Here is a 17096-nt window from a genome sequence, read left to right on the forward strand (position 1 = left end):
GAAATTAAGATTTATGGAACATTTCTTTGTTGTCGACAAGGTCCATCACTGTGCCAGGGGTCGTCCATTTTACACACAGGGAAAGAGCTTAAGGAAATTAAATGAATCATGCAAATTCACATAAGTTGCAATTAGTGAGGCCAATCTTTAAACTCAGATCAGCCAACTCAAGTCCGGTATTCTTTCCACTCTCCTATAATACCCTGCAGCCAAGCTAATTCCTGCCCTTTCCTGCTAAAAGAGAATTGCTTGAAGTACAGCAGTTTAACAAAAAGGCATACCTGCTCTACCTCAGATTTTCATTTCATTCTTACCAACTATAGTACTCTGTTTTGGAATGGGAGATATAAATTATAGAGTTGTTAGAAAACAGAGGATTTTTAAAGTCCTGGGAATGTTGAGATCACCAAAGGAAAAGGATACGGAGTAAAGAGCAGGGAGCCTAGGAGCAGGCCCTGAACAGTTAGGGTCACGTGGGGAAGAGGAGCCCTCAAAACAGACAGAGAGAAACTAAGAAGAAACAGGCAGTCAGGTAAGAGCAAAACAAGGATGTTGTGCCGCCATGAAAACAAAGGCAGAGACTGTCTCAAGAAGGGGGAACGTGCAGATGTGTTTGCTGTCTGTGTACCGGATTCTAGAGCATGGAGGTTGTAGGTGACCTTGACAGAGTGGGTTCACAAGGAGTGATGGGAGTGTGTTGAAGAGGGAGTGGAAGGTGGGGAAGTAGAAGTAGTTTGTAGGCAGCTCTTTCAGAAGCTTGGCTGTGAACGACTGCAGAGAAGTGAGGTGGCTAGAAGGGAGGATGGAGGTCAAAGGGAGAGTGGTTACAAATGGCAGCCTGTTTGCTGGTCAGAATAGTGCAGTAGAGAGAGTCAGACTGAGGTTGCTGGAGAGAGAGGTGGTACCACAGGAGCAGAGTCTTTGGGGTAGTGCGGTGCGGTGGGGTCCCTGGTGTGAAGGAAGAGCTGGTCTGTGATGAGGGTCCCCTGTGGCGGGTATGATGGAGAAAGGGGGCTGAGAGTGTTGAGTAATTACACGGAAAAGATGATAACGCTGGAACAGAGGAGTATTCGTGCACAAGGAGAGCAGTAAAGCTGGGACAGAGCTGGTGTATAATGTGAAGGAGGTAGAGTTGATGGTCTTGAGTACAAGTGAGCTAGAAGGATGAAAAAGTGGCGGTCAGGGAAGGGGGTGGTTAAATTCAGATTTCAAAGGTCGTATGGCTTCTGTTGGCAATAAGGACCGGGAAAAGGGTGGCTGGGTGAGGGTGAGAAGCGTGGTTTTGGAGTTAAGGGTGTGCTTAGAGACAGAGAAGCCAGCTTGCACGGGTCTCAGGTACTCCCTGAAGAAACCCAGGGTGATGGAGGGACTCAGGGTGGTCAGGAAGGAGAGAGTGGGTTTGACTGTAGAAGGCAGTGAGCAGAGAATGAAGATGGGAAGCCGGCTGCCATAAGCAGGGGTTAGGAGGAAGAGGCACGCCAATCAGCGTGATGAACCCCGCCTCCTCGGCCGTGCTGGCGTCATCCGATGCATGGGGGGATTATATATAGGGTTTAGATAGTTTTTAGAATTTGGTGAGTGAATGTATATAAGGCACCCACCATAGTGCCCGGTACATGCTAAAAAAACAAATACTGGTTCCTGCAACCACCATACACCCTTAAAACAAATAGACCTATGCCCAGTCACAAAAGTAAAAGTCCCTATTATTTTTATTATAACCCTAATTTTATATTTGCTTTAATAACCTATACCACCCCTTACTGTGCTTTATTTTCATTGAAGATGAGTCTGCAAAAATACATTAGTACCAAAAATGTTACTGACCTAGCAAACTAACAGGAAGAAAGATAAGAAGGCACACTTTCACTGGTGTTATATCCGTTTAGAATTCTCTCAACAGGTTGAAAAATGAGTTCCTGAAACTTTGTCTAGATTTCATATTTAGGAATAGTATCATAAGTCACCTTTTCAAATACAATAAAGTTTCCTAAAGAAGCAAGATCAGTTAAACACCCACTTTTAAAAAATAACAGATCTCCCTGCATTATGAGAGAGAGAGTGGGAGAGGGTGGGGTAGGTGCCGGTGTCTGGGGCAGCCGAGACTTCATTCTCCCTGACTGCTTCTCAGAACACCTCCTCAGAGGCAGGCCCGGGTCCCGGCATGGAGGGCTTAGGAAGGACGCAGCTATTGAGTCTCATTTGATCTGGTCAGTTATGAGATTGCCATTAATAATGGTAAACTTGGTTGCAGTTACTTTTACTGATTACATGAACCTCTTTGGGGGGAGATGAGAATCTTATAATTTTCATTTTCATCCTAGTGAAGCCAAGAGAAGCCTCCACATTATGAGATACATATATACACACACATATATATTATCTGCATATTAGATATATATACATAATTAGATACATTATATAAATATAATACAATCCTGCAGTTGACACCCCCCCAAAAAAAAACCCAACATGTAGAGTTCCTGTATATCTCTGGGGGTAACAATCAATCTCATAGACTACAAATGTGGTGACACAATCAGAAAAACACATAAACTCTAGTCTTTCCAGGATAAATTTGATTTTCAGCCTCAGAAAACCAGTCATCCAAGCCACGAGCGTCTGTTTTGTCGTCTGCTAATCCTGAGAATGTGTCATCTGAGTATTCCTGACTCTATTCATAGTTTGTATGAAAGCCTCAGTGGTGGACAAAAAGTTCCTATGCGAAGGTCACTGCCCTTAGAAAAAATAGTAATAAAGGGAAGAAGAGACTAGACATGCAGGTTTTAAAAAACGTCCTGAATAGAATGCATCCACCGGTGAATTCCAGGAGATTCCATCAGTGTGCTTGCCTTGCAGACAGATAAAAGCAGGTGCTAGAAATGAGCAAAGTGTATAAACACTAACGAAATGCCCGAAGAGTCATGGTAGTAAATTCCTTCTTCGTCCCTCTCCATTCAGACCTGCTGTGCCCCACGCCCCTGTTAGGACAGCAGCGATGCTGCACTCAGCCTGGCCCACCACCAGCGAGTTGTACCAAGGAAAGGCCTTACTGGAAGGGCCTGCAAGCAGCTGGCTCTCAGCGGCGCCGGTGCTGCGCCAGACCGGGACCGTGTCGCGCAGCTTCCAGAGGTGACGGTGGCTGACCGCGGCACTCCTCCAAAGCAAACAAGTTCACAACTGGAAAAATCAAATATTCCTACAGAGACTTTAAAGAAGTTGGCAGATGGAGAGCCGCCATGGTGGCAACCCTGGCGGGAGCATAAAAAATGCTGTGCAAGCTATAGAAAACAAACCAACGTGTGGTGTAAGCGTTACTGAGGCACGAACCTGCACACATACCGCAGCCATCTGACAGCTCAGGTTTTGCGAGGCACTGTGCCTGCCCCTGGCGAGAAGGCCCACAATATTATTCCTGTCTTGAGTCCTTGGCACCTGCTGGCCTCTCTGCTGTGAAAAGGCTTCCTGGCCTTTTTCTGCCCAGCAGATTTTAAGACCACTCAGTCTCTCCTGTGACACCTGTCCCAACTCCGCAGACATGGACCCTTGCCTCTGCAGGGCTCTCTGTAGATACAGGCACTGACTAGATGGTCTTGTTGCACTCCCCGTGCTGGGGGGTAAGCGGCCCCTTATCTGATGCGGTTAGGTAGGTAGTCTGTCACCGCTCTGAGGTTTTCACTTGACATCCCTGTGATCCATGATGGGGCCAGGCTCCCGGTGCCAGTAAAGCACCATTGGATGAAGGTAAAACTCTTAGTCCCTCTGATGGCTGCAGCAGTAAATAACAAGGTATTAAAACTGTAAGTGTTCATCTAGGTTTGGAAGGGTCACAAAGAGTGTACGTATTTACTATTTCAGTCAAATATCACTAAATATCACTATTTTAAGTTAATCGAGAGGAAAGAACAGTGTGAAATTGGCAATGATTAGATGCTCAAATGCTCCTTAAGCACTGCTATCATTGAAGTGTTCAGAATGCAGTCATACTTTATAAGACATATCCTGTTATTAATTAGGTTTTTCATTAAATATTTTAAACACTTCCTCAGTCTACATATTTACATGATTGATAGAATTATTACAGAAGAAAATGACCATTTCTTTGAACAAGATTTAGTTAACAGACAAAGGAAACTTGAAGCACCAGTTTCAAGGGAAATTGAATGACAGAAGTGAACTTGAGAAACTCCTGCTCCACTTTGACATTTAGAGGGAAAAACGTTCTAAGCATCAAGCCTAGGCCTGTCTTGGCTAATACAATTGATGATTCCACAAACCAGTAATGGAATTAGAAACTGGTAGAAAAGTACCAGTAGATACACATAGTTTTGAAATTATTGTATTGAATCACTTGTTAGGGAAGTCTATAAAATACAAATTGTTCTGTATAAAGGGTTTAAGATGGCTGGGAAACTGCATGCGGGAGCAAGAAAGAGCATATATCTTATCTTTTAAACTCATATTTACTTGCACTCATTATTTCCGAGGGAAAAATACATAGAAACTGGATGCTTGGTTGTTAAGAGAATTGTTACAATTTCAGAACACATGGCTTTGAAGAATATGACTCCAAGTCTAAGAATTACAGATTCGTTACTTCTTAGATAACTGCTATTAGCCTCATCATGAGACTCTAGGTTTGATAGTAACTCCTGCCCTCAGTTCTCCCACCCGTGTATGTTGTTGTTGAGTTACACAGATTTGTCACTGGTCCCATCTTCAGGTTAATATTTCAGCACTTACCGTCAAGTTAGAATAAAGTGGTTACGAGCCTGGATGGTTTTGGTTTGGTCACGTGTACTTATCTACCCCCTGTCCTTTCAATGAACAATGGACCAGTTACTTTTACCCAGAGCACTGGCAGATGGAGAGTGTTGGAAACTGGCTTGGTTTTTTGAAGCAATGTGGTAATCAACATGAATCCTACTTCTGATTCTTTGGGGACATGTTTGGTATTATTCTGACAAAATGAGTTTTGAGGATTTAGCTGTTAAAAGGGATTGTTCTCATTATAGCTAATGAAGTTGTGCTATATGGCTTTTTCTGTTAAATTAGCACAGGATTCAGTATATTGAGGATAATTCTTTAGGACTGGTTCAGTCAGTCCTAGAAAAGAGCCATGCAGTAAAAACAGGAACCCCTGACAAGTTCCCACCCAAAGTAGATGTCGTTCAGGTATAGAGAATTGATTTTATATTAGCAAGAACAAGCCTTGTGAACACTTTTATAAATAGTTGTTTCTGTGTTTTCCTTAAATAGTACTGATCTTTTGCATATTGATCTTTTGTGTCTTTTTCCTCAAATAGATACAAAACAGGGCAGATGCAAAGCTGAGGGAAGGTGAAATCCGTGGTGCACAGTGTCAGCTCAGCCAGCGATGCAACCTGGCCTTCCCAGTCTCTAACATCATTAAATATAAAATTAAAATTTTAAATATAAAACCAACTTTAAAATAGGCTTTTATGTTTACTACTAAAAATAAGTGCCCAGTAGCTTCAATGGATGTCACACATCCATTTAAAATCAGGATTTTCAGCATCTAAGCCCCTTGGAAAAGTAAGCATCAGCCACGCAGCCCTTTAACCAGAAACTCAGGCTATAGACTCTACTGCTCTGTAGTGAGAAAGTTACCTCTTGGTGGAAAAATCTCATGATTGCATTAGTGCTGGGTTGACATATTGTGCCCAGTTCCTCTAACATGGATAACTTCTATTACGATAAGAAATTTGGAGGCTCAGAATGTGCGATAAAAGTTAACATAACTGTTTTTCAGCTGTTACGTTTGATATGTTTTCATAACTTGGATGTGTTAACCTATTTGGCTTGTAATCACCAGTGAGTGACACAATCAGTTTAATATGGAAGTGAGGCAGCACAGTGGGCCTCCGAGCACACAGAAAGGATCCAGGACATAGTGAAGTAGCATTTTACAGTGTCTCTGCGGCAATAAAGATGAGTGTCAGGGAAGTAAGATCCAGGGGTTTTAATATATACCTTGGCCTCTGGAGCTAACACTTCTCAAAAGTACGTTGAAAAGAGCGTTTCTACTTCCAGAAGCAAATTCATGATTGCCTAAAATGAAGTTCGGTGCTGTAGTGTTTTTAAATATGCAGCCTAATAAAAGCATTGAGATAGATAAAACGATTGCGTTTGTTCCTGAAAATTAGGGCATGTGTAACTAGGTGTGGTGCTTAAGTATCAAAAGTCACTCACACATACTTTAAGGTAAAATTGTTTCTGATAAATGCCAAAGTCTGTCTTGGCAAAAAAGCCCTATGTGACTCCAAGTCATGTGCAGTAGTAAGTACTTTGAGGTGCAGCTTAAGCTTAAGCCCTCTGAGGAAGAGCCAGCACTTGTGATTAGGTCAGCCTGAAAAGAATTCGGCTCTTTTTGGCCTTACCGATCATTTTCCTTCTTTCTCTCAAGGTGTCTGAGCGTCTGAGTCAACCAGGAGTGGCGATCGGTTTGGCTTGGACTCCCTTAGGTGGGGAAATCATGTTCGTGGAGGCGAGTCGGATGGATGGCGAAGGCCAGTTAACTCTGACTGGCCAGTTGGGGGACGTCATGAAGGAGTCTGCCCACCTGGCTATCAGCTGGCTCCGCAGCAACGCCAAGAAATACCATCTGACCAATGGTGAGCGACCCACCCCAGGGAGTAGGGGCGGGGGGTGCAGCTGCAGCAAAGGAGAGCCTTGGGATCCTGACCCAGGAGGCATCCCACAGTTCAGAGACAGATCCAGTTACCCCTTAAAGCACAGACCTTTGCTTTTGAATTCCCGTGGAAATTCTAGTTCCCAGTTGAGGACTGTTTGACTGGAACCTGAGCTGGAAACTGACTCCAAGGGTTTGTTTTGTTTTTCCTGCTACTTGGAATAGAATGAAGCTGTTCTTCCAGACCCCCACTTTACTTATACTGCCCGTTAATATTTTGAAGGATCTGTTTACCCAAAACATTCATTTTTATCTGTTTGATTTTCTTTTTTCGGAGAAAAAACAGGTTTAATTTTTCTACATCAAAATCCTTTTTTCCTTTTTTAAAGCTTCTGGAAGTTTTGATCTTCTTGAGAACACAGACATCCATCTGCACTTCCCAGCTGGAGCTGTCACAAAAGATGGACCATCTGCTGGAGTTACCATAGCAACCTGTCTCGCCTCACTTTTTAGTGGGCGGCTGGTGTGTTCAGATGTAGCCATGACTGGTGAAATCACACTGCGAGGTCTTGTTCTTCCAGTATGTATGAAGAAACCTATTTATATGGTTTTTAAATTTTTTAATTTAAAATTTTTATTAATAGTATTTTAAAATCTAAATTAATAGTGGTTTGCCTTCTTCCTATGAATAGCTTAGTTTTAAACATATTAAATTTTTATATCTGTAATTCAGATTTTTAAATTTTGATCAAATAAAGGAAAAACTGACAATTTTCCCCATGTTTTCCCTTCTACTAAAAAAGAAGACTTGCTTACAGTAAAAAATACCAGTCTGGTCACCAGAAATATCAGCTGTTCAGGTGAAGATTTGAGGCTTTATTCTAGTTAATGAATTGTTAAATATATGGCATGTGTGTAAAATAGGATGGTAGCTATTTTTAAACTTTAAGCCCAATTCTCACCTTTTGGAATTCCTGTGAGACCTCCTATCCGCCTATAGATAACTTAGATTACTGTAATTGATAGATTGATAAAAAATATATATAGAAAAGAAGTAGTATAAAATGGAAATTGTAGTAAAGACTAACGATGCCTAATTGCTAAATTTTGAAAAAGTTCTGTACATATGAGGCTTTAGGGCTCCAGCCTATATCATAACTACTTATAAAAACACTGAAAAATGCATAGAACTTGAGAGATCATTTAGAGGTTTAAGTCATTAGTTAGCAGTACCAGACTACAATGAAATTTTGGTGGGTTCAATAGCAAAATGAGAAAAAAAGGAATGTTCTTTATTATGAGAATGCCTTTATTTTATGAGGTAATGGTGAAAGTAGGTCATAGAATCACCAATTAGGATCACAAAAAATGCTCTCAGTTCCCTGATTTTTTAAATTTAATTCAACCAGAAAGTCATATTCTAAACCTTATTTACTATGATATAACTGTATATCTATACTCAATAGGAATGTCGATCTCTTTTCTTTACCTTACCCCAGAACTACTGCATTTCTAGTGACAGTAGTGGTTGATACTAGCTGTACTGCTAAAAGGAAATGAGCAAGTGCTTTACTGACCATAAACTCTTTAGTTTCCTAGTTCAAAATGGTAAGCTAAGCAAGGAATAAAGGGAATAAATTATAACAGTCAAAAATGAGGGGGGAAGGACTTCCCCTGTGGCGCAGTGGTTAGGAATCCGCCTGCCAACGCACGGGGACACGGGTTTGAGTCCTGGTCTGGGAAGATCCCACATGCCGCAGAGCAACTAAGCCTGTGCACCACAACTACTGAGCCTGTGCTCTAGAGCCCGCGAGCCACAACTACTGAGCCTGCATGCCACAACTACTGAAGCCCGCACACCTACAGCCCGTGCTCCACAACAAGAGAAGCCACTGCAATGAGAAGCCTGCGCACCGCAACGAAGAGCAGCCCCCGCTCGCTGCAACTAGACAAAGCCCGCGCACAGCAACGAAGACCCAACGCAGCCAAAAATAAATAAATGAAAAATATTTTTTAAAAAAATGAGGGGGGACACACCATTGTAAAGCAATTACACTCCAATAAAGATGTTAAAAAAAAAATGAGTGGGGAGCCATCAGCTGATAGTTCAGCCAACTTCTAGAAGATAGAAGTGTCCCCAGCTGATGTAACAGAATTGGAGGTAGAGACAGTCTTCCCAGCAGGAATCTGTTGAAAAGCACTGGCTCAGAGCCAGAAGGTTCAGACCATTAGAAAAGGAAGGGGGTGGGAAATGAAAACCAGGGGATTCGTTGAAATCTCCATAGAACAAATGGTTCTTCCACTAGGTCCCCTGCACTCAGTGCAAACTGCACGCAGGAAAAGGCTTCCCTACCCCCAGCAGAGGCGAAGCCACAGCAGCTCTGAGTAAGCCTTCAGTTTTAAACTATTATGGGAGACATGGAGAAAAGCAGCATTTAAGAGAAAGACCTGCTAAGTCTGGAGAAAACATAATTCAAGAACAGAGGATAAGACAAAGCTCTTGAATTTAAAAGAACGGTTTTAGGAATTGGTCGACGAACTATTCAGAAAAAAATAATAGAAAAAACAGTCTGACAAATCCAACATCTAACTAAACAGAGAAAATGGAAGAGAACAAATTGTCAAGGAAATAATGGAGCATTTCCTAGAATTTAAGGCTATGTTCAGATTGAAAGGGCCTGTACCAACTAGGAAAAAGGATTGCATCCTCATGACTTTTCAGATCACGGAGGAAAAAGCTTTCTCATCCGTGACCCTAGATACACAGCACCTTCAAGACTCTGAGGGAAAATGGGTTTAAATCGTCTTGTATACACAGCCTTACCGTCAACCAAATGTGAATGCAAGATAGACATTTCCATACGTGCAGGGAATCCGTTTATCTCACACTCTTTCTGAAGAAGTTACATTGAAAGTGTAGTTCAGCAGCATAAAGGAAAAGCCTGGCAAGAGAGTGACAGTGTGGTAGGATGGCCGCTGTGCAGAAAGGCCTAGAGCCCAGCCAGTCTGGTGCCACAGGTGGGAGCAGGCTTCTGAGGGCTGTCTCCAGGGGTCACGTGTTCCGGGTGGTGTGACTGAGACTTGTGTCTGTTATCTATTACTCATACACACCACCCCAAAACGGCAGTTATTATTCTTAGTTTCTGTGGGGCAGGAACTCAAGAGAGGCTTAGCTGGGCTCTTGTGGCCCAGGGTCTCTCATCATGTAGTCATATACCAGCCTGGATGCAGTCAGTCATCTGAAGGCTGACTGGGGCGGGGCATCTGCTTCTGTTGTGGTTCACTCACGTGACTGCAGATTGGTCCTGGTTGGCCGGACTGCTGGGGTGACCTCAGACACCTGGGCTACCTGAGCTACCTGCAGGGCAAGAGATCCAAGAGAGATCCAGGCAGAAGCTCTTATTTTTTGTGACTTAACCTTGAAAGTCACACAGCATCACTTCCACCGCACTCTTACAAGTAAATCGCTAAGCCTGGCACACATTCAAGGGAGGGGAATTAGACTCCACCTTCTGAAGGGACCATTTCAGACATATTTTAAAACCACCACAAGAGCCTAGATGTTTTCTTCATCACACGGCACAGAGGTCATTGCTTTAAACCTGTACAGAAGAAAATAATCCTGGCATGCAACTAAGCTCTGTAGGAATGGTATTTATGGTCAAAATAATGTAATGCTTTTTCAGAATCAGCCTATAAACAAGATTGTTGTGAGTACAGAAAGGAATATAAATGTTAACCTTGACAATATAAAAGAGAATCACGGACAGAAGAGGTGCTCATACCTGTCAAAAATTTAGAATCTTCCATTAAAAGGATTTAATATAATACTAATTGAAATGTAAAGAATTTACTGTTAACCTTTTTAGTGGCTTTCCTAGCTCATGCTCTAGCAAAATGGAAGATGATTTGGATGTTTTAAAATAGCGTGAAAGAAAGGTGGGTCAGGGTTTCTTCCACAGCCTGAGGATGATCATAAACCTTAATAACGTTCCTCTCTCCTTACAGGTAGGTGGAATTAAAGACAAAGTGCTGGCAGCACACAGAGCGGGACTGAAGCGTGTCATTATTCCTCAGAGGAATGAGAAAGACCTTGAAGAAATCCCAGGCAATGTCCGGCAGGATTTGACTTTTGTCACAGCAACCTGCCTGGATGAAGTTCTTAACGCAGCTTTTGATGGTGGCTTTACTGTCAGCACCAGACCTGGCCTCTTAAATAGCAAACTGTAAGCCCACATCTCAGCTTCTTAGAATTTTAAGTTATAAAGTGCCGAGAGGTACTGACAGGATGATTTTATTCACACCAGCAGGGGTAAGCAAAATGTCCCTAATTTGCGAGTCTAATCTCAGCAGTAACAAACCTGACTCAAGTGGTGGCTAGTGTTTATTACAGAAATGTTAATTTAATAAATTGATTAAATCGGAATTGAATTCTTGTCTTGAATGGGCTCATTACTGTCCCTGGAAAGTTATGGAACAGTGGTTCTCCTGTGGTTCCAAACAGAAGCATCTGTATTACCTGAGAACTTATTAGACATGTAAATTCTCAAAACCCACCAGCAGACCTTTTGAATCAGACTCTGGGGGTGGGACCCAATCTGCTTTACTAAGCCACCCAGATGATTCTGATGTGTAGTCAAGGTCAGGAACCATTGGTATAGACCATTACCTTAGCAGATTCACCTGTAGATTTTATTGGCCCCTGAAAGCAATCAGAAGGGGAACTGGGCAAAGGTGAAAATAATAGCCAACTATTAGTCTTTATGGAAAATATTCAAGTGAAGCAAACTCTGTGATGAGGTCTACACATCCTACCCTTCCTTTGCTGAGGGAAGCAGCAGAGTGGCATGTGTTGGCCTACATGACAGAAACATACTGGCCCTGAATGCCTGTCATCTTAGAAAAAAGTCCAGTCCCCAGAGGGAGGCAGCCATCCATCCTGGGATGGTCCCTACACTTGGTATCCTGATTCCTGCCACCTCCCCTTGTGTTGCTTGTTTGCCTGTGCCAATCCCCAGTTCTGGTAGCCTTTCTCCATGCCTCTCTTCTCCTGTGACTCAGTCCAGGATATGGATAACTATGAAGTTACGCTCTTCTATTTACTAGCATTTGAACTTTCTGTATCTTAGTTTTCCTTACCTTTCAAGTGCAAATAATTGTACTCATCAGTGTTACTGTGAAGATACAGTTAGAATGCAACATAAAATAACACGGAACAATTTCTAATCATTATTCCAGCCAGTAATGGACTTCAGAATCTTATATTACAAAATATAACAACAGATATGTAAAGATACTTCGGAATTTCTTGGATAAGAATGAGATATACAAATTACCCTAATACTGTGCTCAGACCTGGTGGTAAAAATCTGAATGTGTTCTGGGAGGACAAGTGCAGACCTAGGGCCGTGGCCAGTGGGAGAGAGCAAGCACCGGGAGCTTGGAAAACATTTCATTGACTATCTTATCACTACTGTGATTTTATCATTTCTGCACGATTGTCTTACAAGGTAGAAGAAACTATGATGTTAATTTGTTTTCAGCAACCAGAGGGAGTTAATCCATACCCACCTTGCTCTGCCGTGTCCCACCCAGCAGTGGCAACATAGCACACATTTGAAGAGTGGGAGTTATCTGTATTCTTCCTCAAGAGTCCTGAGTATGCAGTTTTGTACTGGTCTGTGAACAGTAGTAGGGCATCTTCTGGGCCCTCTGGCTTTGAGCATGCCTTTCCTTACTAAAGGAGCTGACTGAGAAAACCCATACATATATGAAATTAGCAGTATGACCTTCATTTCTCTAGCATTGTTTTTGTTTTTTTTAAGTTTGTGGCAAAATAATTTACCATTTTAACTTAGAAGTGTGTAATTCAGGGTCGTTAATTACACTAATGTACCACCATCACCACTAGCTATATCCAAAACCTTTTCATCATCTTAAACTGAAACTCTGTATCCAATAAAAAGTAACTCCCCATTCCTCCATCCCCCAGACCCTGGTAGCCACTATTTTACCTTGTCTCTATGAATTTGCCTATTCTAAGTACCTTATGTAAGTGGAATATCTGCCCTTCTGTGTCTGGCATGTTTCACTTAGCATGTCATCATTTATCCATGTTGCAGCATGTATCAGAATTTCCTTTAAGACTGAGTAATATTCCACTGCTGCACATGCCACATATTCATTTGTTGTTTCTACCTCTAGGCTGTTGTGCTGTGAACATGAGCGTACAACTATCTCTTTGAGTCTGTTTTTCATTCTTTTGGAAATACACTTGAGGAACCACCCATGTTTCCCACCACACAGCTACACCATTTGACATTCCCACCAGCAATACACAAAGGTTCCAATTTCTCCACATTCTTGCCAACACTTATTTTCATTATTGATAATGGCCATCCTAAAAAGGCCATTAAAGAAGCAACTCATGGTTTTGACTTACATTTCCCTGATGACTAATGGTTGAGTATCTTTTTCTAGCACTGTTTGTAAAAGTGTTTCCCAAAGACCCCTCATCTATCAGTCAGCTAGGTTTTTTGGAACTGCTAACTAACTTAAAATTCCAATTCAGCAGGCCTATAGGTGAGGGCTTGGGAATCTGTGTATTTAACCAGTGCTCTCCACACTTTTAATGTGGGCTTTTAAAACTCTTCAAGTATTAAAACTATGAAAAGCTTTAAGTGCCTTGGTAATCAAGAAATTTTACACTGCTTGAGGCACACGTTTACTTAGCTCTGCCCCTTCAGTGGTTTTCACTTGGCTCTGCCCCTTCTGTTTGAACCTTACTGTAAACCATGTCAGAGATTTACTGCTGTTAATCACCTGTATACAGTGGAAGATGCCATCGGAGTTGAGTGACCCTATTTAACATCAGCCTACAAATCTTGGACCATTGTTAAGGTCTCCTGACTAAATGAGTGGATTTAAAGTGTACTAAACATACCTGAATTTTTCTAAATAAGGAGAGGTAAAATTTATGTGCTGAGTGAAACACACAAAATTTCCTTCTCTCCTTTTCTTCCCGGGACATCAGTCAAGATTTGCATTCTGGTCATAGCACAGATCCTCTTCATAAGAAGAGCGGGGTTGCAAATTCATTTCCATTTCCAGTGCCATCTGAGTTGCAGAGGCTGCTTGAAATGCAGAGGTTTCTGATTCCCATCATCTGAACACAGTGACTAGTCATGTCTACCAAGAGGAGCTCCCGGCACTCGGTGACCGGTCCACATTTAAACCTTACCAAAGTCTACCATGTTGTGAGGTAACCAGCTGCTGAGGGCAGAGTGGGCTGACTTTGCATTTTCCTTTTATTGACCACTGAAATGAGAAAAACCTTCCTATAATTAAGGGGACTTGACACTAAGCCACAAAGAATGTTAATTTTGCCAATTCTTCCAAATCCAAAGTTTATTTTGTCTGGGACTATTTATTAGATGTAAACATCAAGAACTTTTGTTTTTTTAATTAAGTGTAACATGTTCAAGCTCACATTATTTTGGCTAAAATGTGCTGTATTTGAGTGCCCATCTTCATGAAAACTTTATCCAGCAGCTTAAAAAGTCAAGACTACAAAAGTACAGTCATTATCCAATTTGATGATTTATGATCCAATGCTATGCTTTTTTGTTTTAATAACATTTAGTGGATACTGCAATGAAAATTAGTTACTAAAAAAATTTTTAAAGCACCAGAACAGGAAGGAAATACTAAGGATCTGAAGGGAAACAATAGGCAAGTGCACTGAATGGCTATTGAAAAGTCTTTAAACAGCTGTATCAAGTTTCTTTTTTAATGTAGGAAAAGCTTTATTTGCTATGAAAATTCACTTATTTGGAACATATTAGGTATGGTAGGTACTATCAATGAGCTAAAGAATGTATTTAACATTCTTGGACCTCATAAAAAATCTTTCATATTAAAAATTTTTTAATTAAGTTCAGCTCTGACATATTGTCAGTACATTTCTAGGCAATAGGAACTAAAACCCTTTAGGCTAAATCCTAATCTTGACGTGACAGTGCAAGCTTGTCAAAATGTGACTTTATTATAAAACCAAGTATTCCTTCAAACCATTGTTTCTACTTTTCAGAATTTAGAAAGGCCTAAGAAAAATAAATTATTTTCAAAGAAAATTCTTAAGGCTGTATAAAGTTAAGGAAAATGGTTCGGCAAGCAATGAGGCTATAGTGCCAGGCATAAGGATAAGCACTTTACAGCACACTTAGCCATCCTCATTCCCTTAATGAGGTAGACACAACTACACCCTTTACAGAGAAGGAACTTCGAGCAAAGTTAAGTCAAAGTTAGTAGGTAAAGGGTCAGAATTCAAACCCAGGCAGTTAGAACCTACAGCCCACACTTTACATTTTAGGAGATGCTTGAATTTGGTGGATGATGCTGTTTTTAGGAAAATGTGAGTTTCTTTTGGTAAATGACTCAACTTGCTTAAGATCATACGCAGTAAGCCACCAAATCATCCTTATGTTTGGAATATGCACAATAGGTAGGTGGGGAAGGGAATGACTTAAGGTTCTAGCAGTGCATTCAATCTATAGATTTTCAAAACGTTCCATCTGTACCTTTCTTATTTAACTTACATAAATGACTACAGTACTAGTTGGTAGGTTATACACTCAATTCACCCTATGTGTTCTAATCTTACTCTAGTCTAATGCACCAGTCACAGACTGGCCTGGCCCCCAGGTATGTTTAAGTCTGATGCAGTGTTTTGCTTTTCAGTTTGGGTTACTTACCAATTTTTCCACTCAGGAACCTGAGTGAAATAAAATTCCATTAGTAGAATCATTGCAGATGTTCCTGCATATAGAGCTCTTGAGCTTGGGGGGGCGAGCAGGGAACATGACTAAGATTTTTTGGTGAGCCAAAAACATCTATAGCCATTTGCTTCGCTTAAGTTTAAAGTTTGTAAAATTGTGGGCCTTTTAAATTAGAAAGTTATACATATTATAATAAAAATCACTCAAAGCAAAAGAAAAAATTCCCCAACAATCGTTAGCCTATTAAACTGGTTCATGATTCAGTTCAACAGGATGAATTCAAGTTTAAGAATGTAAAAGAACAAAAAATATCCCCTACCCCTACCCTATATAATCCCCTGAAAGAAAACACCAAGACACCAGAAGGGGTGGGGGCATCAATACGAAAAAGTAGAATATTGATTATAAATATAGATGATTTAAGAACAAGAGTTAGATCTCATAAATCTCAAATGGACCAAGAAATACGGCTCTAGGTCACATCATCCCTATAGGCCAAAAATATGAAGACAAATAAATATAGTTAACAAATATTAAAATATCAACCTTATTACCTATCAAACACACAAAATTTACTATCTTAAGCATAAATTGGCAAAACATGAGGTTACAATGAAAGGCAAAATCCTTCACACTGCTACCATAAGTTTCCACTGAAACCTCTCCAGAAAGCAATGAAAAAAGTATCAAGACCTTTAAAGAAAATAAAAAACCCCAAGAATATAACCAGATAACATAGAAATGTTCACAGGCTATTTATAATTAGCCGAAAAAATTTACCTGGAAAAACTGGGCAAAGCAAATATCCAACACTGGGGACCTGGCTAAAACTACAGTCAATCTTCACAAAAATTACCCCAAATGATGTTTTTCCAAGATTATTAAATGCTTAGATGATCATGTTATGTGTAGGGGTGCGAGCGAGTTACATAGTTACACAATCCCAAATTACATGATTTCAAAATAAATGTGTGTAAACACATGTAAATACACAAAGAACTAGAAAAACAAAAATGTTTGTAGTCGTCTGAACGGATAAGACTACAGACTCTACTGTGTGTGCCAAAGTCTATATATTGAACACATATATCAAAGAAATGTTTTATAATCAAAGAAACATTTTAAAATATTTTAAATACAAATGATATAACTCCACAAAAATATTCAATATACTAAATAAGGAGGAAAAACTGCTTTTCTAAACACACATGCTAATAGGAATAGACCTGGATATACATTGGTGGTTGCCCTGTTCCCTTTCGCCACAAAAATGGCTACACACAAGCACAAGTTATAACCAATTCAAAAAATAAGGCCTATGTAGGAAAGAAACTACACAACCACCTTTTTTTTTTTTTTTTTTTGGCCGTACGCGGGCCTCTCAGTTGTGGCCTCTCCCGTTGTGGAGCACAGGCTCCAGAAGTGCAGGCTCAGTGGCCATGGCTCATGGGCCCAGCCGCTCCGCGGCATGTGGGATCTTCCCAGACCGGGGCACGAACCCGTGTCCCCTGCATCGGCAGGCAGACTCTCAACCACTGCACCACCAGGGCCCCTACACAACCTTCTTTCCTGAAAATGGTTAACAGAAGTAAATTTTGTTATCCAGAATTGGGGCAGTGGTGGGGGGGCTTAAGGGGAAGTCCAAATTATTTTTAACTGACTTCCTA

General features: G+C 41.0%; 1 protein-coding gene across 3 annotated transcripts in view; it reads left to right on the forward strand.

Annotated features, from left to right (window-relative positions):
• LONP2 (lon peptidase 2, peroxisomal) overlaps positions 1–11083 on the forward strand; it is a 98791-nt gene extending 87708 nt beyond the window's left edge. For 2 of the 3 annotated variants that reach the window (XM_027092216.1, XM_027092215.1), the window contains 3 exons: positions 6428–6635; positions 7042–7232; positions 10661–11083. In XM_027092216.1, the coding sequence (XP_026948017.1) occupies positions 6428–6635; positions 7042–7232; positions 10661–10882 (621 nt within the window). In that variant the 3' untranslated portion in view covers positions 10883–11083. Of the gene's footprint in view, positions 1–2961; positions 3198–6427; positions 6636–7041; positions 7233–10660 lie in introns of those variants that run through there. The other variant, XM_027092217.1, reaches the window with a different exon arrangement.
• Positions 11084–17096: the final 6013 nt, after the last annotated feature.

Source organism: Aethalodelphis obliquidens, unplaced genomic scaffold, assembly GCF_003676395.1.
Source record: "Aethalodelphis obliquidens isolate GAN/ISIS:26980383/991018 unplaced genomic scaffold, ASM367639v1 scaffold75, whole genome shotgun sequence".
In the NCBI taxonomy this organism is placed as follows: domain Eukaryota; kingdom Metazoa; phylum Chordata; class Mammalia; order Artiodactyla; family Delphinidae; genus Aethalodelphis; species Aethalodelphis obliquidens.